The 22,311-nt window shown below is 43.8% G+C and overlaps 2 protein-coding genes across 3 annotated transcripts in view; one reads left to right on the forward strand and one right to left on the reverse strand.

The window, feature by feature from the left end:
- Positions 1 to 8,908, forward strand: part of jph3b (junctophilin 3b) — a 48,176-nt gene extending 39,268 nt beyond the window's left edge. The window contains exons 3-5 of one of the 2 annotated variants that reach the window (XM_023985227.2): positions 852 to 976; positions 5,767 to 6,716; positions 8,105 to 8,908. In XM_023985227.2, the coding sequence (XP_023840995.1) occupies positions 852 to 976; positions 5,767 to 6,716; positions 8,105 to 8,185 (1,156 nt within the window). In that variant the 3' untranslated portion in view covers positions 8,186 to 8,908. The remainder of the gene's footprint in view (positions 1 to 851; positions 977 to 5,766; positions 6,717 to 8,104) is intronic. The other variant, XM_023985228.2, reaches the window with a different exon arrangement.
- Positions 8,909 to 14,863: 5,955 nt separating this feature from the next.
- klhdc4 (kelch domain containing 4) lies at positions 14,864 to 22,037 on the reverse strand. The gene is made up of 12 exons (XM_023985229.2): positions 21,817 to 22,037; positions 21,474 to 21,565; positions 21,069 to 21,147; positions 19,462 to 19,560; positions 17,350 to 17,486; positions 17,138 to 17,230; positions 16,770 to 16,932; positions 16,585 to 16,663; positions 16,239 to 16,447; positions 15,706 to 16,120; positions 15,468 to 15,614; positions 14,864 to 15,130 (listed from the first exon to the last, which is right to left on the reverse strand). Exons 1-12 carry the CDS (start codon positions 21,916 to 21,918, stop codon positions 14,955 to 14,957), a joined length of 1,791 nt encoding a protein of 596 aa, XP_023840997.1. The 5' UTR covers positions 21,919 to 22,037; the 3' UTR covers positions 14,864 to 14,954.
- Between the last annotated feature and the right edge of the window lie 274 nt (positions 22,038 to 22,311).

Below are 22,311 nucleotides of genomic sequence, written 5' to 3' on the forward strand. Positions count from 1 at the left end.
TTGCCAGGGTGAAGAGAGCCAGAAGCAAAAAGAAACAGAGAGGCAAAAAAAAATCAATAACCATCGACATGCAATACTGCACCAAGACAGTTCCTGCACAAACAAGGAGGAGAGGGAAATAGAAAAGGAACGAGACTGAATAGAGGGTGTGGAGAGAGAGAGACAGAGACAGAGAGAGAGACACAAAGAGAGAGAGACAGAGAGAGAGACAGAGAGACAGAGAGAGAGACAGAGAGAGAGACACAAAGAGAGAGAGACTAGGAAGAGTGGTAAAAGCAAAACGACTTTGTCTGCATTATGTCATGCGAGCTTAAACAGAACTATCCATTTGAAGGGATTGTTAAGTGCACATTATCAACAGGCCTCTATTCTTTTATAAGACCACAGTAGCATGACAGAGAAAGATGAAAGCCTGGGGCTGTCTGTCTGTCATCATATGTACTGTACAGTCAGTAGGCTACCTCACCAGACTGCAGAGAGGAATCTGAGGCTAACGTAGGATTGAAGGTAGGTAAAGAATATGACAGAGATCAATGAGAGAGCAGCCAGATGAAAACAGAGGAGACAGTGATTATGGCTGGGATACAGGGTGGACTCATTGTTTCTGCAGGTGCATTATTTATTAGGCTATCCCAGCTGGCCAGCCTCTTACTACTTAGAGGGCCTCAGAGTGGCTCTTAGGAAAAGGGAAATTGGCCATCTATTATATTTTAAGCTCAACAAAAAAGCTGTACTTTCCAATGCACTTACAGTACAATCACAGTCAGTCATATCAACATGCCCCGTTTAGTTGCTGTCTGGAATTTATTTTGATTTTTTATTAATATTATTATTACCCCCCTCCCCCCCAGGACGGCCCATGCACGGGGGAAGGCAGATGCGGCCATTGGAGCCAGCCAGAAGGCCCAGGAGGAGTGTCGCCTCGCCAGGGTCACCGCCAAAGGGTTCTCCCCCTCCTTCCAGCACCGCGAAAACGGTGAGTGTGCCACCACTCACTGCCGTGATCACCATCCCCATGGCAACCATCAATACAATACACCAGAAGCACCAGTTTTGAAGACATACAGTCGTCTTTTTATAACCACAAATGCCAATGCACTAATGCTATTAGTCTATTTGACACTTACAGTGTGTCACTTTATGTTATCAACTCGAAATGCTGAGAGAAAATACTGTATCAAAGGGAGGCAACCACCTCATTGTCACATATGTCTCCTGAACATGTAACTAATGGAGAGAGGAACATGTAACTAATGGAGAGAGGCACATGTAACTAATGGAGAGGAACATGTAACTAATGGAGAGAGGAACATGTAACTAATGGAGAGAGGAACATGTAACTAATGGAGAGAGGAACATGTTAGCTAAGGGAGAGAGGACATGTAAACTAATGAGAGAGGAACATGTTACTAATATGGAGAGAGGGAACATGTAACTAATGGAGAGAGGAACATGTAACTAATGGAGAGGAACATGTAACTAATGGAGAGAGGAACATGTAACTAATGGAGAGAGGAACATGTAACTAATGGAGAGGGGAACATGTAACTAATGGAAAGAGGAACATGTAACTAATGGAGAGGAACATGTAACTAATGGAGGAAGAAACATGTAACTAATGGAGAGGAACAGTTACTAATGGAGAGAGGAACATGTTACTAATGGAGAGAGGAACATGTAACTAATGGAGAGAGGAACATGTAACTAATGAGAGAGGAACATGTTACTAATGGAGAGAGGAACATGTAACTAATGGAGAGAGGAACATGTAACTAATGGAGAGAGGAACATGTAACTAATGGAGAGAGGGACATGTAACTAATGGAGAGAGCAACATGTAACTAATGAGAGAGGAACATGTAACTAATGGAGAGAGGAACATGTAACTAATGGAGAGGAACATGTAACTAATGGAGAGAGGAACATGTAACTAATGGAGAGGGGAACATGTAACTAATGGAGAGAGGAACATGTAACTAATGGAGAGAGGAACATGTAACTAATGGAGAGGAACATGTAACTAATGGAGAGAGGAACATGTAACTAATGGAGAGAGGAACATGTAACTAATGGAAAGAGGAACATGTAATTAATGAGAGAGGCGCATGTAACTAATGGAGAGGAACATGTAACTAATGGAGAGAGGAACATGTAACTAATGGAGAGAGGAACATGTAACTAATGGAGAGAGGAACATGTAACAATGGAGAGAGGAACATGTAACTAATGGAGAGAGGAACATGTAACTAATGGAGAGAGAACATGTAACTAATGGAGAGGAACATGTAACTAATGGAGAGAGGAACATGTAACTAATGGAGAGAGGACCATGTAATTAATAGAGAGGAACATGTAACTAATGGAGAGAAACATTTACTAATGGAGAAGGAACATGTAACTAATGGAGAGAGGAACATGTAACTAATGGAGAGAGCAACATGTAACTAATGGAGAGAGGAACATGTAACTAATGGAGAGAGGAACATGTAACTAATGGAAGAGGAACATGTAACTAATGGAGAGAGGAACATGTAACTAATGGAGAGGAACATGTAACTAATGGAGAGGGGAACATGTAACTAATGGAGAGAGGAACATGTAACTAAGGAGAGAGGAACATGTAACTAATGGAGAGGAACATGTAACTAATGAGAGAGGAACATGTAACTAATGGAGAGAGGACATGTAACTAATGGAAAGAGGAACATGTAACTAATAGAGAGCGCATGTAACTAATGGAGAGGAACATGTAACTAATGGAGAGAGGACCATGTAACTAATGAGAGAGGAACATGTAACAATGGAGAGAGGAACATGTAACTAATGGAGAGAGGAACATGTAACTAATGGAGAGAGGAACCATGTAACTAATGAGAGAGGAACATGTAACTAATGAGAGAGGAACATTGTACTAATGGAGAGAGGAACATGTAACTAATGGAAGAGAAGACATGTAACTAATGGAGAGGAACATGTAAACTAATGGAGGAGGAACATGTAACTAATGGAGAGAGGAACATGTAACTAATGGAGAGGAACATGTAACTAATGGAGAGAGGAACATGTAACTAATAGAGAGGAACATGTAACTAATGGAGATAGATAGGAGAGAATGACAAAGTAAATCAGGTGTCAGTGTCAGGCGTGTGGTTGCTGTAGAGTATGTGCTCGTGCCCAATGGGACCGGTTACCCACAGTGCAGTGCAGGCCATGAGTGATGGAGGCAGCAACAGGAAGCTGGAGGGAGGTCAACAATGACCTTTCCAACAAGCCCACGCAAGGCAGGCTGACTGACACACACACACACAAACACACACACAAACACACACACACACTTCCTGACATATACTGTCCCGAGCATGTTTTTTTTGTCCACGTACCTGACGATACCTTGATAGCTGTTTTTAATGTCATGACATTATAAAGAATCACAGTCACAGATTCCCTATAAGGCTGGGTTTATCCTCAGAGCCATGGCAGCAGATTGTCCTAACCGCTCTTTGAAAAATTGTTCATTTCAACAAGCTGCTATGGGCGAATGAAACGTAAGGTTACTATACTGCATAACCCCGGTTCACTGATATTATGAGGGAGATATCTCACAAGAGGGATTCACCAGAATCTCAGAAGCTCGAAGAACCAATCACGCACGTCTGTCGGAGACAGGGTGAGTGGCAAAAAGTGACAGTAGGTGTACTCTGCGCCACAGAATAATCCTGACGTATAGTCTGTGTAAGTGACGGGAGCAAATGCCGTTCTGATCAAGACGTGACAATTCTGAAGGGAGGGTCAAAACTGTGTCAGAGAGAGAAACACTGTCAGCAATTCAAGGTAATTTATGTGAACAATGCAGAGTTGTTCCACACTCCATTTATTGGCTTCCCCTCGTGACCTACGCCCCAGCCTGTGAGTGAGGAGTGTGTCGTCATCACTTTCCTCGTTGCCACTACCTCAGGGGAGTGCCAGGAGCGAAGATTGAGGGGCTCTTCCGGTGACAGAGAGCCAAGAGACATGCTTAAAGATGGCGGCGGAGGAGATGGCTGCTGTTTTATGTGTTTTTTCGCGTTATTTGAAACTTAATTTGTGCATAATGTTTCTGCTACCGTCTCTTATGACCGAGAAGAGCTTCTGGATATCAGGACAGCGATTACTCACCTCATACTGGACAAAGATTTTTTCTTTAACGAGTCAGACGCAAAGGTTTTATTTCAGACACCTGACAAGGCCTAAATCCCTGTAATTCGCATGAAGAAGATACAGAGATATCGGGGACGTAGGTCGGGGTGCCTTGTAAGGATCCGATTGCGAGTGAGTAACCCGCCTCTACCATCAGTCTTATTAGCCAACGTGCAATCATTGGATATTAAAWYGGATGAGCTCCGATCAAGACTAACCTACCAATGGGACATTAAAAACTGTAATATCATCTTATGTTTCACCGAGTCGTGGCTGAATGACGACATGGATAACATACAGCTGGCTGGGTTTTCTGTCCATCGGCAAGATAGAACAGCTGCCTCCGGTAAGACAAGGGGTGGCGGTCTGTGTCTATTTGTCAATAACAGCAGGTGCACAAAATCTAATATTAAGGAAGTCTCGCCTGAGAGTTTTCATCTATATTTTTCATAGCTGTCTATTTACCACCACAAACCGATGCTGGCACTAAGACGGCACTCAACGAGGTGTATATGGCCATAAGCAAACAAGAAAATGCTCATCCAGAGGTGGCGCTCATGTTTGATGTTCATGTTTGAAACTTTTCAGAGGGGTTCCTCTAAGAACCTTTTCAGAGGGGTTCCTCTAAGAACCTTTTCAGAGGGGTTCCTCTAAGAACCTTTTCAGAGGGGTTCCTCAAGGAACCTTTTTGAATTTAAAAGGTTCAACCACAGTGGCAATCGTTTTGAACCCCAAAAGGGTTCTTTTCTTCTATGAGTGTACTGTGATGTGTTGCAGAAGATAAAGATTGTGTAAGTGCTGTGACTGTCTGGGTGCAGATGTCTAGGAGACAACAAGGTAAGGTAGGCAATGCAGAGAAAGAGAGAGGTCATTAGAGTAACTGAGTAGAATGCTTCACCAGCTCCCGATCTCACTTTGGTTCTGCTGACTTGAAAAGAGGCAGAGTCTAGTCTACAGACAGAACAAGGGTGGTCACGAATAGTCTGTCTAATTTAAAGAGGTATTATGTGCTGTGTGCATGATTGCATAATAGAATGGGGACGTCAACTACACGCATCTCTGGAAAGGAAATTAGGTCATTTAATTAAACTCAATGTGTGGGGTAATGGTTCCTTCCAGATGCACGTCCCTTTGATTTCCTTAACATTATACTGACATCATCTGGTTGACATTAGCAGTACAGTTGTTCATGGCATTCATGGGGTAAGTTGGTCTCGCCCATAAAGCAGATGTTGGACTACATGCATGCAAAACAGAGAATAGCTAAATAACTCTAAATCATTCACTTTGAAATGGAACTATGCCAATGTTTTGAAATGTGACTATCCCAAAGTTGTGTGTCATGCTGTCCTGACTCTTTGTCTCTCTCCCTGTGTCTCTCTCTCTCTCTCTCTCTCTCTGTGTGTCTCTCTCTGTGTGTCTCTCTCTGTGTGTCTCTCTCTGTCTCTCTCTCTCTCTCTCTCTCTCTCTGTCTCTCTCTGTGTCTCTCTCTCTCTGTGTCTCTCTCTCTCTGTGTCTCTCTCTCTGTGTCTCTCTCCCTGTGTCTCTCTCCCTGTGTCTCTCTCCCTGTGTCTCTTTGCTGTTGGTCAGGAGTAGAGGTCCAAAGGCCAAAGCATCAGAACTCCAGTGAGAACGACATTGAGGTGATCTCCGGTGGCACGGGGCCAGATAGTCCTGAACTCTACATAAAGGGCACCACACCCCCCAACCTGACCCCTGACCTTAGCCCTGAGGCCAGCCACCCCTCCTCGCCCCCCTGCAGCCCCACCACCTCCAAGCCATACCGCACCAAGAACGCACGCTTCCTGCGGCAGAGTGCTGTGGACGACGCTGGGAGTGGTGGCGGTGGGGGTGGGGGAGGGGGCAGTGGTGGCCAGGAGATCCAGGTGCTGATGGAGGGCCGTGGAGGGGGGGAGTACCTAAGGGCCAACAGCTGGAGCGAGGACAAACGCTCTTCTAAAGAGGGCAGCAGGGGGGGCAGCAGGGGCAGCGGTCGCTCCACCACCCCCTCTGTCCAGGACGAGGCCAGGGGCCGCACCAACGGCCACGGCCATAAGCACGCCTCCTCCAATCACAAGTCTCGAGAGCATGGCTCGTCCAATCACAAGGCCTCCAGGGACCGATGGTCGGACTGCCCGTCAACATCGTGGAGGTCCCAGCGGACGCACAGCGGTGACACGCGGCTGCTGGAGCAGGATGAGGAGAAGCTGAGCAACTACGAGATGGAGATGAGACCGCTGCAGCCCATGGACTCCAACTCCCAAAATCCCTATGGGTTGGGAGAGGAGCGCCATGGTCACAGTGGCGAGGCCCGCTCCCACACGCTGCAGAGACAGCGGCCTTCTAAGACCCGGGAGGGCAGGGAAAGGGAGGGACCGGCCCCAGACTCAATGCAACAGCTGGACAGTCTAAGCAAGGGGGACAAGTTGGAAGCTCGGCCTCTGCGCAGGGATCTCACCCTCTCCCCCCCACAAAAATCCTCACCCATTGCACTAGAACACGACGATGACAAGAAACTAACCCAGCTCAAAGCAAACTCGGTAAGGACGCCTCCTCTCACCCACACATTCATAGCCACGCTTAGTCATATAATTTGCTTGTCATGTGCACACATGCAGAAAATCACACACGCGTGAGTAATCACTTGCATGCAGATGTTAACGGCATTTACACAGCATTCAGACACAATTGTACTGTAATCAATGATAGAAGAGCTATGAATGTATCATTACTGTGCGATGTACAGACATAATAACAGAATGAACTCATACAGTAGCTATGTACAGTAGTAAGTGGGAGCATCCGGGGACCTGTTGTAGTCTCCTGATAGGCAGGTGCTCTACACAACACAGACGCTATGGTTGGACACTCTAACCTCCCACATCCCCTCCACCGCACCACACAGCCTCAGCTAGCTATCTCCCACTGCACCTTAGTAACAGCAGATTGGCAAAGTAGCTCCTTCCACAAAGCATCCCCGCATTGGCTGCCCCACGCTCTGTTGCTAGGAAACAGCTTATGCCTTGCTTCAGCAGTAGCCAATCAGTGGGCGTGTAATGGTGACTGGAGGGGGGGGGGGGTTGCAGCCGCAGAGAGGCGAGTAATGCAGCTGACTTGTGTAAGACAGGTTCACATGAAACACAGATACATTCACGCATAAGCAGACACAGATTCTGCAAGTGATCGCATTGTAGAACACTTTTGCACAAAGCTCTCCCCTATAATCTATTCCAGCAGCACAGTTAAACATATAGATATCCACGAGGATACGCCAACAGGGCACATGGAGCTAATGTCAACGTATCACGCAGACAAATGGGATCAGTGAACTGAGCCATCTACACAACATGTCTGGCATGGAGAGTGCATCACCATAAAGACAGGGTCACTGGCATATGAAATGCATCAATTATACACAACATACATACCCTTCGGGAATGATCATTCAGTTGCATGGTGTAGAGTAAACATAGCTGTTGTTAGAGGCTACCAATGAGCGTGTGAATTACAGTTTAAAGTATTTTAGATGTCATACTATGGATTCAACTTAAGTAATTGCTTTGATAATTACATAGGTCATTTGTAATGCTCTTTCCCTTTTATGAGTGCTCCAGTCCTATACATTTTCCATGGCAGAGTTACAAAAACCCATCAGTTAGATGTCCCTAATAGTCTGCTGTTTTAACATGCTGGCTCTCAATAACACTGAGAGACTCATTTACAGTACATGCAAAGGCAGTATCTCTCAAATGAACCTAAATACCAACATTAAATAAAGTACACATTTGCTGTGCCTTTGCTTTTGTGTGTGTGTACAGGTAGAGCCCTGTGTGTGTGTGTGTGTGTGTGTGTGTGTGTGTGTGTGTGTGTGTGTGTGTGTGTGTAGTCTGAATTAACACATTTTATTCTCTCCCTCCCTCCTCCATAGGGCTCCAGCTCAATTCTGGTCGTCATGGTGATTTTGCTCAACATTGGAGTCGCAATTTTGTTTATTCACTTTTTTATTTAAAAATGGATTGCCTATTAAATCCTATTATTATCTATGCTATTATTATAACATATTATGAGTATTATCATGACTATACAGCCCTTGGCCATTTGACACTATGTAAAGAGTACAGTAAGAGGATTAACAATATGGGGATAAAGCTGGTTCCCAATGCCCAGATTTCAGATAAGCAGTGATCTGCAAAAAATATATATATATATGTAAATTCTTTCTCTCCCTGACATTACCTGTTTTTCATCTTAAAGCATTGTTTAAAAAAGGTTTGTAACTTATTTGCTCACGTATGATATATTCATTTAAATCATTTTTTATTCCTTACTTGCCTTTTCTCTGTTAATATTGCTGATGTTCTTTTGGTTTAGTTTGTTTGGAATGGTAGACTCAGATGAGCACTTCTTGTGTCGAATGAGACAGGATATAATGTATCTAGTCTGGTTATGGCTGTGTGCACCTGACCTGGGTTCAAAAACTATTTGACATAATTTAAAATACTTTAGCTGTGCTTGATTGAGCTTGCCTGTTGCAATGGAAACAATAGAAAAGTCTGAAAAGTGCAAAACCCTTCCTACCTGGTGGTCGAGGCAGGCTAAAGCAAATGCTGAAAGTATTTTAAAGATTTCAAGTAGTATTTAAACCCAGGTGTGTTGTCCACCCAGGTAATACAAGGTTAAAGGGATGGGAAACGGACCCCTGTCCTACCCACTGCCCTCCAAACCCTCCCCCTTCTCTCCCTCCTGACACGTTGTTACTCTTCCCAATTATTAATTCAGTCTCTCATCCCCCCATCCTCCGACTTCCCGGTAGTCCCCTCATGACATCACGCCATATCCTGTTACCCCCTTTATTTGTTTCATGTAACTCTCCTTTTATTTAATGCCCCACCATGCTCCCCTATTCCTACAACCAGCCATCTTAACCAAGACTTCCCCAAATAGACCAGAGAATGTCCATGGCAAGCAGGTGTTTCATGAAAAATGAAACAACATATATATAGATATGATTAAATAAAATAGGGCTACAAAAACACTTTTGCAACTACAGATCCTAGTTAGCAACAGGACATGTTTACAATCTGAAAAACCGGGATGACCAACACAAAATTGCCTCTAACAACTATAGCACCATAAAACCTATCTATGTTAGTAAACCTGTTGCAAATGTAGCAACTTGGGTTACCAAGATTGAGCCATGTGCAAAGAACTACTGTATATCAACTCTAATCTGTCTGCAACCAGAGTAGGAATAGTCTGTCTGAAAGGGCTTCTAATGTGAAAGATTCTCTTTATAGTCAACATACAACAAAATGAACAAATGATCTAAAGGAAAGAACTCTCAAACACACACACACACACATTGTACAATACCATGTACACAACAGGTACAATACTCCCACACATACAGTGGTATGTGAATGATGATAAGCTATATTCATATAAAATATTGACATTCCAAAAAACTTTCTCAATGTCTCTCTGGCCTTTAACGCACAGGTTGAACTTTATATGAGGACTAGCGCATAACATTCTGTCAGTTCTCATCTATCTGCTCCTCTGTCCCCTACAGAGCAATTCTCTCTCTCGCTCTCTCTTTCTCTGTCTCTCTCTCTCTCGCTTTTTCTCTCTCTACAGTATCATGTCTAAAGGTTTCTACCCAAACCTCACCCCACACACCTGGTCTGGAGGCACTGTAAGAGGCCTAGTGCAAGTTCAGAGACTGTTATGTTTAAAACTGCTGCTTTCAAAACAAATTATTTACCAAGACAGAAAAAAATCATATTTTTGAGCTATTTGCAAGACTTCTGAAAAAACGCCTACTGCCTTGTTTTATAAAGTTGAAAAAAATATCTAAAATGCATGCTCATGTATGTTTTAGTTTTGTATAGATAAACCTTTTTGGGGAAAAATATAAATGTCTCCTCTAGCCCTCTACTGCTAATATTCCATCCTATTTTTTGGGAAGATTTAGGCTTTTCTCCCCCTCCACCCAGATTTCTTTGTTGCTAAAACACCAAGGAAAATCTGATATATTTAGAACATTTATTAAGAGGAACATAGTAGAAAAAACCCACTCTTTTCATAAGGAAATACAAGTTGGGGGCATAAACTAGTATTTCACTGCCTCTCAAACCTGATTCTTCCTCGCTGTCACTGTCCTCCAGCTCACTGTCCTCAATATCAGAGGGTGATCCTAACTGCTCCATTAGGATCCTTTCGCCCATAGAATGTCGCTGTGTCCATTGCATGTGAATGTCAGTGGATATTTTGGCAAAAATATCCATATCCATCAAATTACATGTCTTTCATTGAGCATGATATTGCCCTGAAAAGTAGCCTAACTGCACAACGTTGCCCTGAGGCAACAAAAAGAAAACTATATTTGTTTATATATATATATATATATATATATATATATATATATATATGTATATATATATATATGTGTGTGTGTGTGTGTGTTCAAAACCTATCAAATATGCTTCTTTACAGGTTCCTACACAAGTAGATATTTTTTAATCTCTAGTTAAACATGCAAAAGAATTAAATGTATTGTACACTTCAGTCACACTACGTGCTCAGGTTGCTCTGCTTCCTGAAAGAAGGTCCCTCCCCCAGTTGATACATCACACCAACTTCTGCACCTCATTGGATTGTTTACAGACATGTCATCACATATTATCATAATATGGGGAGGTTGAGTGGCAAAAATATGTTCTGTTGCCTAAGGGCAACGATGTGCAGTAGAGGGCTAGTTTTGGAAGCAGTATAAGAGGGGGGTGGGGGGCTGCAAAATGTTTTAATTTAAATAAAAGTGGTACTTTACAGGCTTTGCCAAGTTGCTCTTAGTCCTGAGCAAGCAGAACCTTTCCAGATGTTGTCCAGTACTGTTCTGTGAAGCAGACTCTTCCATAGGGTAGCCTGGGCTTGCGCTACAGTACAGTACATTACAGTACATTACAAGATCCAGACACAGGCTACTAGTCTACTGCATCCCACTGCTTCTCCAAGACAAAGACCACATCTTAGACACAATGAAAACAAGAGAGAAAAAACAAACAGACAAACTAAGAGAAGTGTTTTGCTTTTTATTTTATTTTTTATAGCTGGCTAACTAACTCAAAGACTCTGAGATGTTTTTATAGCATGTCTGTAAGGGGCTTGTACTCCACCCTGATTTTCCTGGTCCTCCTGTAAGTGATCATCCAGTCTGTGTGTGCTCGCTCTTCTCTTCCTCCTATGCCTCTCCGTTTCTCTATCCAGCAAAGTTAAACAGAGCTGCCACTGTGAAGGAATGAAAGTTGGGGCCAAATGTGTGGAGTTTTATTTTTCAACAACATTTGCTCCCCCAGTCTTGACTACATGAGTTAGTAGGTACTGTTGGAAACTGGACTGATACCGTTAGAGGGTTAAGGCATATTATGGGAAAGGGTTTACTGATTCAAAGAACAACTATGGAAAAGTGTTCCAGTGGCTGTTGATGATACTGAGGTGCATAGGTGACAACTGGCTGATCTACCTGCTCCTGTGGTTTTTCTACCATTCGGACTGGAAGTACCCATCGCCCTGTGAGCCCATCGCATGCCCAAGCATGCCCAGTTCTTTTCTTCTCCTCTCTTTTATTTCTTTACATTTTGGGGGTCTGTTCGTTTTTGAGTTATGTGGAGAAAATTATGAAAGTGTTTGAAAGAAAACTCCTGGTTTGTGGTTATTGAATCTTTGTCCTCTCCCTGTTTCTTCAAGTCTGATTTTACTCAGGTCTTCTGTCCATAATGAAAAAGAGTATTGAAGATGTCAGAGATAAAATTAATTGAATGTGCGTGTGTATGCAGGTATACACTGCATATTGTTAAATTGTTTAAGGTAAACAACATGTTAGATACCAAAGTACAACAAAGACACAGGAGTAAACCAAGCTGCTACTTTAAACTGCAGCATTGGAGGGTGGGTCACCATGGCAACCCTGACTTAGTATTCCCCTCCATCATATGAGGGGCGTGGTCAGACATGAGGGCGGGGTTTGTCTCCTGGGACCCATCTTCACAATGAAAAGGGAGGGCAGAGAGAGAGAGAGAAAGGCAGAGGAAAATGGTGTATTAAGCTCGACACACCTTCATTTCCCTCAGTCTTCCCTCTCTGTGCCGTTTCAGTCTATATACTGTATGTGAACCCTTCCTCTATCCTTTTCTATTCTTCTTTATTTCCCATGCTCTTGCATTACCATTACCCAGAGAAAAAAAAGTCTTCCCCCTGAATAGATTTCAAATGGTACACTCCAAATACACAACTGCAGCTTGGCTTGTAGGCTTCATGTCAATGACATTAGTTTGTGTGTGTGGCCTTCATGTTGCTACATCAGACAGCAAGACCACACAACAAAACCAGCAGGATGCAACTTACATACAAACTATATTCTTTAGCTTAGCTGGTATATAATGGCACAAGTACATAAGAACATATCCTAGTTGTATTGCTAGTATTGTCGTACCCGTCAACTCCCAGTAACCCCTATCTCAGATTCTAGAACCATTGTCCTTTTCTCAGTGCAGTTCTCGGTCTGTCTTGTCGTGTCTCTGACTGCCTCCCTGTCTGAAGGGAAGTTAAGCCAATTTCACCAGATTACTGTAATGAAATCACTGTGTGGAGTTGAGCTGTGTCCCACCACTAGAACAGGATGATGGGTAATTTCTCTAAATCTATTGGAGGAGGTAGAGAGGAGGTAGAGAAAGAGGTAACAGCCTGTCATGGACTCACCAAATATCTGTCCAGCTGACAGCTGGGTGTATGATCACAACTACTCACATAAAACACACAAACAAATGGCTATAAATTGAATTATTTGGCTTCTTATCTTGGAAACTGTATTAGCATGTTATGAGTCAGAATACTGGGCCGGAACAGCTTCAATGCGACAACATTGAGAAGGGTTGATAATGAATGATTATTGCACCTAGTCAGTCTAAAAACACCTAATATGCTATTATCAAATAGGAGAACACCAAAAAGATCAAGAAAACAGGGTATGATATTATACAACTAACACTGAAGTAGACATACGCTCTGAATGAGTCTCACATGGGACCACTGACGAGTCTGTGAAGATAACACTTCATGTGCTCCGACACGTCAGCAGCACTGGGCCCCCCAAAAAGTATATTTTTAGTTATTTAGATCTGTCTTTTTTTACAGGATTTTTTTTTTTTTAATGGGGTTGAAGGCGAATGAAGAAGGGAGTGAGGAAAAGAGTTGGAGACAGTCTGCAGCATCCCAGTAACCTCATCCATCTATCTGCTCTCCATCTATTATTCATCTCTCCACTCTTCATCCCTCATTCTTCTCAGGGCTGAGAAAATAGGTCACTCTGGGATAGCTAGCTAGGCTGCGTTTCATTTGGAGGCACTGCTTTCCTCGCCCCTCGTCTCTTATCTTGAATAATTATCTGGCCTTAATGGCTGTCTATGTACTCCTATAATCTCCACCGGCACAGCCAGAAGAGGACTGGCCATCCCTCAGAGTGTGGTTCCTCTCTAGGTTTCTTTCTAGGGAGTTTTTCCTAGCCACCGTGCTTCTACATCTGCATTGCGTGCTGTTTGGGGTTTTAGGCTGGGTTCCTGTATAGCACTTTGTGACATCTGCTGATGTAAAAAGGGCTTTTAAAAAAACCATTTGATTGATACCTGACTACTATTCTAAAGTATTTATTGTCCTTTTCAAATCACTCACTCGCTGAATCGTCCTCCCTCTGCGATATACCTTCCTCTCTCCATCGTCAGATAAGAAGATGGGTCTGGAGGAGAGGTAGAGCTAAAACGAAGGAACAGTTTACCTTTAGCATACAGCAGGGGGAGTTTGACTACATGTGTGACCGCTGCACAGTGCAAGGTAAACAGTTGGGGAGCCAATGTACTACATATGTGTATATGTTGTGGCAAAGCTTTGGTATAAGTCAGAAGGGTAGAGTGGTTCAAATATGACAAGAGTTGAGTCAACAACCTATTTTAAAGGCTAAAACATAATCTTCTTATCTTCAATACAACACAAACCCTGGGAAAGTCCAACCAGTACTTATCAAGTTGAGCCATTTTCAACACTAAACAAATTGGCCATCACCTTTAAAAAGACTACAGACACTACAGAAGTATTATGGTTGGATGTTTAATGACAAATTGGTTTAGAAAACAATAATCAAAGGGGGTGAGCAATGACAAGGATTTTCTTACCATCTTCTTGAAGATATGAAACTAGAAACTAATTCCAAATACGATACAGTATACATACTGCAGTATAGTCCAACAGCCAAAACAGCAGCATATTTTCTTGCACAGTTAGGCCTACTGTACAAAGGCATGGGGGGTTATGAGGGCAGAAAATGTTCACCAAGCAGAGAGATTATTTCATTGGCCTCTTCAGTTTAAAGCAGTGTTTTCCAACTCTAATAATGTGTCATAGGGAAGAATGAGGGTACTCATCAGTGGTTCCCAACTCCAGTCCTCGAGTACCCCCAACCGCGTACATTTTTGTTGTAGCCCCAAACAAACTAACCTGATTCAACTCATTGAGGTCTTGATGATTAGTTGATAAGTTGAATCAGGTGTGCTTGTCTGTGGCTACAATACAAATGTGTGCTGTTGGGGGGGGGGGGTACTTGAGGACTGGAGTTGAGAAACACAGATGAGTACCCTCATTCTTCCCTATGACAAACTATCACTCGCCACCTGTCCCATTCTCTCACTCACACACAAAGAAGGCGGATACACATGCACATACACCCTGGCTCACTGCTGGTCTTCATAGAACACCTTGGCCATGGCTATGCCCACTTTCTGCACCTTTGTGTCCTTAACCTCTGGGCCCATGTTGGCTCGGGCCTGGCCTACCCAGTATTGCTCTGTACGACTCTGGAAGTCTTCCAGCGCCTCACCTGGCTGCACTGGGGGGTGATCCTCCTCATCTGTAAACGCATACACCACACAGAAGAGAGTGTTACTGCTGGTGTCAACACTACTGCGACTGACATTGTGTTTAGACAGCACTGTCCCTTGAGGCTTTCTATAAGAGGCTTTTGGCTTCGGCTTTGATGCAACCTGTTCACTGCTCTAGTGGAGAAGTACATTCTCTGATATACTACGGCTTTCAGCCAATCAGCATTCAGGTCTCGAACCATCCAGTTTATATTGTCTGATATAACACAGCTTTCAGCCAATCAGCACCATTGAATACATGAAGAGCAGAATAAAGTAGGGTTAGAAACATACACTGAAAAGAATAGAGGGATATTTCTCATTTACCTTGTTCGTCACTTTCTTCTTCAGATTCCTCCTCTTCGTCATCACCTCCTTTAGCCTTCTCTTCGTCATCACCTCCTTTAGCCTCCTCTTCGTCCCCCTCCTCATCGTCCTCTGAGTCAGACCAGTCGTCCAGCCACTCTTGGGTCTCTGCAGAGAGAAGGGGTCAGTGTGATCAGGAAGACAACCTCCATCCCACAGAAACACACAGACAGAAAATCCCAGTTTCCCTCTTACTTACTGGGGTCCATCTCGACCAGCACCTCCCACTGGTCCATCTTGTGGAGGTCCAGACAGTACAGGTCGTTGAGGGTGAACTGGCGGTCGCCCACCTCAAACATGCCCCCGTACAAATACAGCTTCCCATATTTCACTGTTGCCATGGCGCTGGAGCGAGCACAAGGCTCGACAAGGATGGCCGAGGCACCTTCCTCACCTTCCTCCTCCTCCTCTTCCTCACTCTCTTCCTCCGCCTGTGTCCCGGGGATTATTTCCTTGATGGTCATGACCGTTCCGTCTTCAGTGACAATCTCCTTGATGACCTCCACAGGTCCCTGTGCTGCTGCTCCTTCCTCCTCCTGACCCTGCCCTGAACCCTCCCCTGTCTCCCCTCCCTTCTTCCCCCGTCGACGCTTCTTCTTCTCCGACTTACAGCCCTGGACAAGGGGAGGGAAAAACAGGTCAACAACAATAATATTAACACAGTTGCTTATAAATGTCCAAGTAAACATTATATTTACTGTATGTGCCAAAATGCAGGTTTCCAGCAGTTACCTTGAGCTGAGCAGGGAACCAGCGGTGCTTGTTGATGTCATACAGGTAAAGGTCGTTGTAGAAGTCCCCCTCCAGAGTCTCATCTTCCTCCTCGTCACACACCCCTCCGAAGAGCAGCGCCCGGCCCGTGGGCCCCACAGCCAGGGAGAAGCCCGACCGGGCGGGTGGCTTGGAGCCTGAGGGACTCACCCGGGACCACAACCACTTCTCTGAAAGGGACAGGGAGAAAATAAACATGAGGAGCAATGTTATGTGAATAGAAATCCCATTGCCTCTCTGCCCTGCGTTTTATATGTCCAGGCTAGTCTGTAGCCAATAGTAAGTATAAGCCTGAGCATCACTGTACCTTGTTCTTCTTTGCCATCTCTCTTGAGAAGAAACATGTCAGAGTGGATGGTTCCCTTTTCCACATCTTTCTTAGCTTTCTAATAGGGAACAATAAAACACAACTTTGATTAAAATGTCATGGAGTTATTCAAAGACTTGCTGCATATCTCTCAATATCATATCGAATTAACATGAGCAACACACCACTTTGGAGTATCCTCCGTAGATGATGACCCCGGAGCAATCGGGGGTAGAGGTCATCTGGCAGGCTGAGCGAGGGGAGGGGCCGTTGCCGGAGGGGGAGAGGCGACTCCAGGTGAAGGAGTCCAGACTGAAGGCGTGTACATCGTTGTAGTAGATAAAATCCCTGCAAGATAAGAAGTACACTATCAACAAAATAATGTAGTTCATTTTGCATATTTCATGCAGCGGCTCTATCTAATATTGTGATAGTTTGACCTCCATGAAGCTAGCCAGAAGGTTCTCTTTCCTCTCCTCTTATTTCCAACAATTACTCCGCCTATCACCTCTCCTTAACTGACACGATAGCTCCTCCCATCATCTCTCCTTACCTAGCACTTTCGTGGAAGCCTCCGAACACCAGCAACTGCCTCTTACTCAGGACCATACGATGTCCACTCCTACCAGAGGGTGCACCTGGAACCCTGGGTTACAGACACAACACTTGAATTCACACACACACTGACACAAACAGGTTAATCTAGTAGCATCTCAAACATACGTTTAACCCACTATTACTACAATAGCAATATGGCTCCCTCACTTGATCTGCTCCCAGGTGTTTGTGGAGAGGTGAAGAACCCAGAGGTCTTTATAGTGGTAAAACTGCTCCCCGTCAGGAGACGCAAACTCCCCGCCAAACAACCACAGCTGCCCCCCTGCCTGGGGAACTACCACCGCCTGCAGAGAGGGAGAAAGAGAGAGAGAGAAAGGAGAGAGAGAGAGAGAGAGAAAGGAGAGAGAAAGGAGAGAGAGAGAGAAAGGAGAGAGAGAGAGAGAAAGGAGAGAGAGAGAGAGAGAGAGAGAAAGNAGGAGAGAGAGAGAGAGAGAGAGAGAGAGAGAGAGAGAGAGAGAGAGAGAGAGAGAGAGAGAGAGAGAAAGATGGAGAAAGTTGGAAGGGAGAGAGAGAGTTATCAGATAGATACCATCTACTTTGGCAATCTCTCAAATCTCTTCATAGCTGTATCAAGCAGAGTCTGTCCCCTGGTGTCCAAAAGGGAGAATGACAGAACAATGGGCAGGCTGCCACCTGAGACCCGCAGTGAGAGGAATCACTCATCCACAACAGAGAAAAAGTAAAAAATTAAATAAAACATGTCAGTAAAGGTGTGACATGCCTTTGAGTTCCCCAGAAGTAGAACAAAGGTGTGAAAACGTTACCCTGAGCTGTCTAAGTGACTATAAAGAGTAAAGATAGACTCCTTGAAGAAGGCAGGGGGGATCTGGTGAGCTCTGTAAAGTACAGGGATGCAAACTGGTGAGGGCTCAAAAAGTTGAAAAAAATGTTTCACGGAAACACACGAGAAATCGATGGAAATGTTCTGTTTGTCTCTCTACATTTAGGTATATTCATACTGATACTGTACATTTTTACACCCACTGTATATCAACCGTATATCCACTGTATATCCACTGTATATCAACCGTATACACACTGTATATCAACCGTATAGCCACTGTATATCAACCGTATACCCACTGTATATCAACTGTATACCCACTGTATATCAACTGTATACCCACTGTATATCAACCGTATACCCACTGTATATCAACCGTACACCCACTGTATATTTGTATAACTGCTCATTCTCTTATAGCTCTATGCTCACTCTACCTAGTTGTATATCATGTATGTAAACTTTGTTTAAACGCCGCTGTCTGTATTCTGTCTCTAAATATTGTCTATCACTAGCAGCACCATATCACTAAGTAATATTCTGAGTATGTGTAAATGTACTTGTCGAATAAAGGGGATTCTGATTTTACTAACAATGTGATACCAGGCCAACTACCACAATACCTAGTAGTATGGTGATCCACCCCCTCAGATTGAGCTTAGAATTATATTGATTAGACATATGCATCCTACCTTTGAAGCATCTCTTTGACTAGGCTATCTATCCCTTTTCCCTGCGCCATCCAAATGTGCGCATAGCCAAGGTACCATGGTGTTCGCTAGCTAGCCAGGTAACATGACTAAACAAGGTCGTTTGTTATGAAACCAAAAACTCGCAAAATGGCCTGCTTGTTCTTACAGGCGAAATGAAAAGATACCTATCCACTTTGCTCACCCTGGGAGCTGCTCTAATAATTAAACAAATGTAACAACAGAAACCCCATGACTGTCTGCACACCCCAACTCGCCATCACGGCTAAATAACATTTTCAAAACTGATGGAGATGCGCATAAAGAACGGACGGCGAGAAGCAGCTGAGTAGGCTAATGGCTGGTTAGGGGGATGCGGCTGACTGCTCACATCTGTCACACGTGATATTGGATGAAGCACTCATTCTGATATAATATATCTGACATCACGCTCTGAACTCCGTTTGATATTCAATTTGTAGGACGCGTAGGGTAGGGATGCATCCTGTACTCGTTAATTTAGAGAGAGAAGGCAGTAATCGCAGAGGGAGAAGATCTGTTTGCGTTCTCTTTTATAGCTTTAATGTGTGATACACTCTACGTCTGGGCACTTTGCGTCAGATCCGCCCAACACCTTCCTTTAAAGGATCTACACATTTCACGTGGATGATCTATTTTGAGATCTAAACGGCGAATATCATTGAAGAGACATGTTTGCATCCCTGAAAGAAAATGGGGGTGGTTGTAGAGATGGTGGTTGGAGGTTGAAAGGAGGTACATAGTTACCTGGTGAGCACAGCGTCGTGGAGGAGGGTTGGGGATGTCTGACTTCACCCAGGTGTTCTTCTTTATGTTATAGAAGAACAGGTCATTGTAGAGGTACGTCTGAAAGGAAGAAAATTAACCCACTGTCAACCCTATTCATCCAAAGTCAAAAAGGATTAATAACAGACAAAAAATGGTGAATATAAATATATGAATACATTAATAAATATATGAATACATTAATAAATATATGAATATAAAGGCTCCCGAGTGGCGCAGCGGTCTAAGGCACTGCTTCTCAGTGCTAGAGGCGTCACTACAGACCCTGGTTCGATTCCAGGCTGTATCACAACCAGCCATGATTGGGAGTCCCATAGGGCGGCACACAATTGGCCCAGCGTCGTCCTGGTTAGGGTTTGGCCGGTGTAGGCCGCCTTTGTAAATAAGAATTTGTTCTTAACTGACTTGCCTGATTAAATAAAGGTCAAATAAAAAAAAGGTGTTCAACATACACTATATATACAAAAGTATTTGGACACCCCTTCAAATTAGTGGATTTGGCTATGCTGACAGGTGTATAAAATCGAGCACACCGCCATGCAATCTCCATAGACAAACACTGGCAGTAGAATGGCCTTACTGAAGAGCTCAGTGACTTTCAGTGTGGCCCCTTCATAGGATTCCACCTTTCCAACAAGTCAGTTCATCAAAATGCTGTGCTGTTATTGTGAAGTGAAAACATCCAGGACCAACAACGGCTCAGCCGCGAAGTGCTAGGGCAGACAAGCTCACAGAACGAGACTGTAAGCTTCAGTGCTGAAGCGTGTAAAAATCGTCTGTCCTCAGTTGCAACACTCACTACCGAGTTCCAAACTGCCTCGGGAAGCAACATCAGCACAAGAACTGTTTGTCGGGAGTTTCATGAAATGGGTTTCCATGGCCGAGCAGCCGCAAACAAGCCTAAGATCACCATGCGCAAGTGGTGTAAAGCTCGCCGCCATTGGACTCTGGAGCAGTGGAAACGTGTTCTCCGGAGTGATGAATCAGTCTTCACCATCTGATAGTCTGACAGATGAATGCATAGTGCAAACTGTAAAGTTTGGTGGAGGAGGAAAAATGGTCTGGGGCTGTTTTTCATGGCCCCTTAGTTCCAGTGATGGGAAATCTTAATGCTACAGCATACAATGACATTCTAGACGATTCTGTGCTTCCAACTTTATGGGAACAGTTTGGGGAAGGCCCTTTCCTGGTTCAGCATGACAATGTCCCCGTGCACAAAGCAAGGTCCATACAGAAATGGTTTGTCGAGATCGGTGTGGAAGAACTTGACTGGCCTGCTCAAAGCCCTGATCTCAACCCCATCGAACACCTTTGGGATTAATTGGAATGACGACTACGAGCCAGGCCTAATCGCCCAACATCAGACTTCACTAATGCTTGTGGCTGAATGGAAGCACATACCTGCAGCAATGTTCCAACATCTAGTGGAAAGCCTTCCCAGAAGAGTGGAGGCTGTTATAGTAGCAAAGGTGGGACCAACTCCATATTAAAGCCCATGATTTTGGAATGAGATGTTCGACGAGCAGGTGTCCACATGCTTTTGGTCATGTAGTGTATATGAATCGTACCTTTTTACCATTGAAGAACTCGCCTCCAAACAAGATCAGCTCATCCTTGTCGGGGTGTGCTGACAGAGAGGCGTTCAACCTGAGTGATGATACAAACAGGATACCACTACTATCAAATCAAATCACATTTTATTGGTCGCATACAAATATTTAGCAGATGTTATTGCAGGTGTAGCAAAATGCTTGTGACACCTGGCTGTGAAATCACCTAACACCAGGCTCATGTTCAGTAGGCACGAAACAGCAAAGGTTTTGAAATTTAAAACATCTAAAACGAGACAATTCTTATTGTACAAGATCAGCCATAGTAACTCCCTGGTTTCAACACATTTTCTCCCGTTTTGTGCCCATTGAACACGAGCCAGGTCAACACCTATCAACATCTAGGACAGAGTAGTGGGTCACCTGGGTGAGGGGGGCGGGCAGGCGGTCTCCACAACTGTTGTCTTCTTTGCATCCAAGGACTGAAACTCAGCTATCAGCGCAGCCAGGTCCTCCTGTACCAATGCCAAAGGAAAACAACACAGCAGTGAACAGCTGAAACTATTCACTCTGTACAATGTCTGTCAGACAACGACATTAATGTAATGTGATTGAGTAGAAGTTAATTGACTTGGAATTTTACACACACACACACACAATTTTATGCAATAAGATGTTATGCTATAAAGACATTGTAATGTACTGTAGAACTATCTAGCTAGCTAATGTTAGTAGCTAGCAGTTGAAAGGGAGACAGACATGTTACCTCTTCTCGTTTAGACCGCTTTGAAATCTTTTTATCCATTTTGGCTGCTGTCTTCTCTGCTCCTTTCACTTTCTTTTGCTCTTTTTTACCCTTTTTGCCCATTTTTACAGGACAGTACTAGCTACAGTTTAGCTTTGAATCAGTTGTGGAATCAGAACCACATGGAAATTGTCTAGCTAAATAAACTCACATGTACTTCCACAGACAAGCGCGGTTCACTTCCGGCAACAACAGCGAAGTGACATAGAAACATGTCTATTGTCTATACAATATGAAATAGTGCCACCCGTTGGACTGGATGTAGTACTAGCTCACTCCTAGTAAAATGAGAAGCAGGTTTAGACTCTAGAAATAGTTAGTTCGTGAAAAACTGTAAATCTAAAGGAATATCAACTTGGAAAGTGTAGGCTAGTTCTGTGGACCAGTGATCTGGGAAGCATTGCAGATGTTATTTCACACAATGAGTTCAGTAGATTATGCTACATTTAAAGAAAT

This window comes from Salvelinus sp. IW2-2015, linkage group LG4q.1:29, assembly GCF_002910315.2.
Source record: "Salvelinus sp. IW2-2015 linkage group LG4q.1:29, ASM291031v2, whole genome shotgun sequence".
NCBI classification, from domain to species: Eukaryota; Metazoa; Chordata; class Actinopteri; order Salmoniformes; family Salmonidae; genus Salvelinus; species Salvelinus sp. IW2-2015.

Bases quoted from the DNA above. Each gene is read 5' to 3' on its own strand.
- klhdc4 (XM_023985229.2), bottom strand. From the start codon at position 21,918: ATGGGCAAAAAGGGTAAAAAAGAGCAAAAGAAAGTGAAAGGAGCAGAG. The intron at 16,448-16,584 runs GTACAGTGATGC...TGTCCCTTTCAG, and splicing joins AGATGGCAAAGAAGAACAAG to AGAAGTGGTTGTGGTCCCGG. The intron at 15,615-15,705 runs GTAAGTAAGAGG...TTCTCTCTGCAG, and splicing joins GCTGGTCGAGATGGACCCCA to AGACCCAAGAGTGGCTGGAC.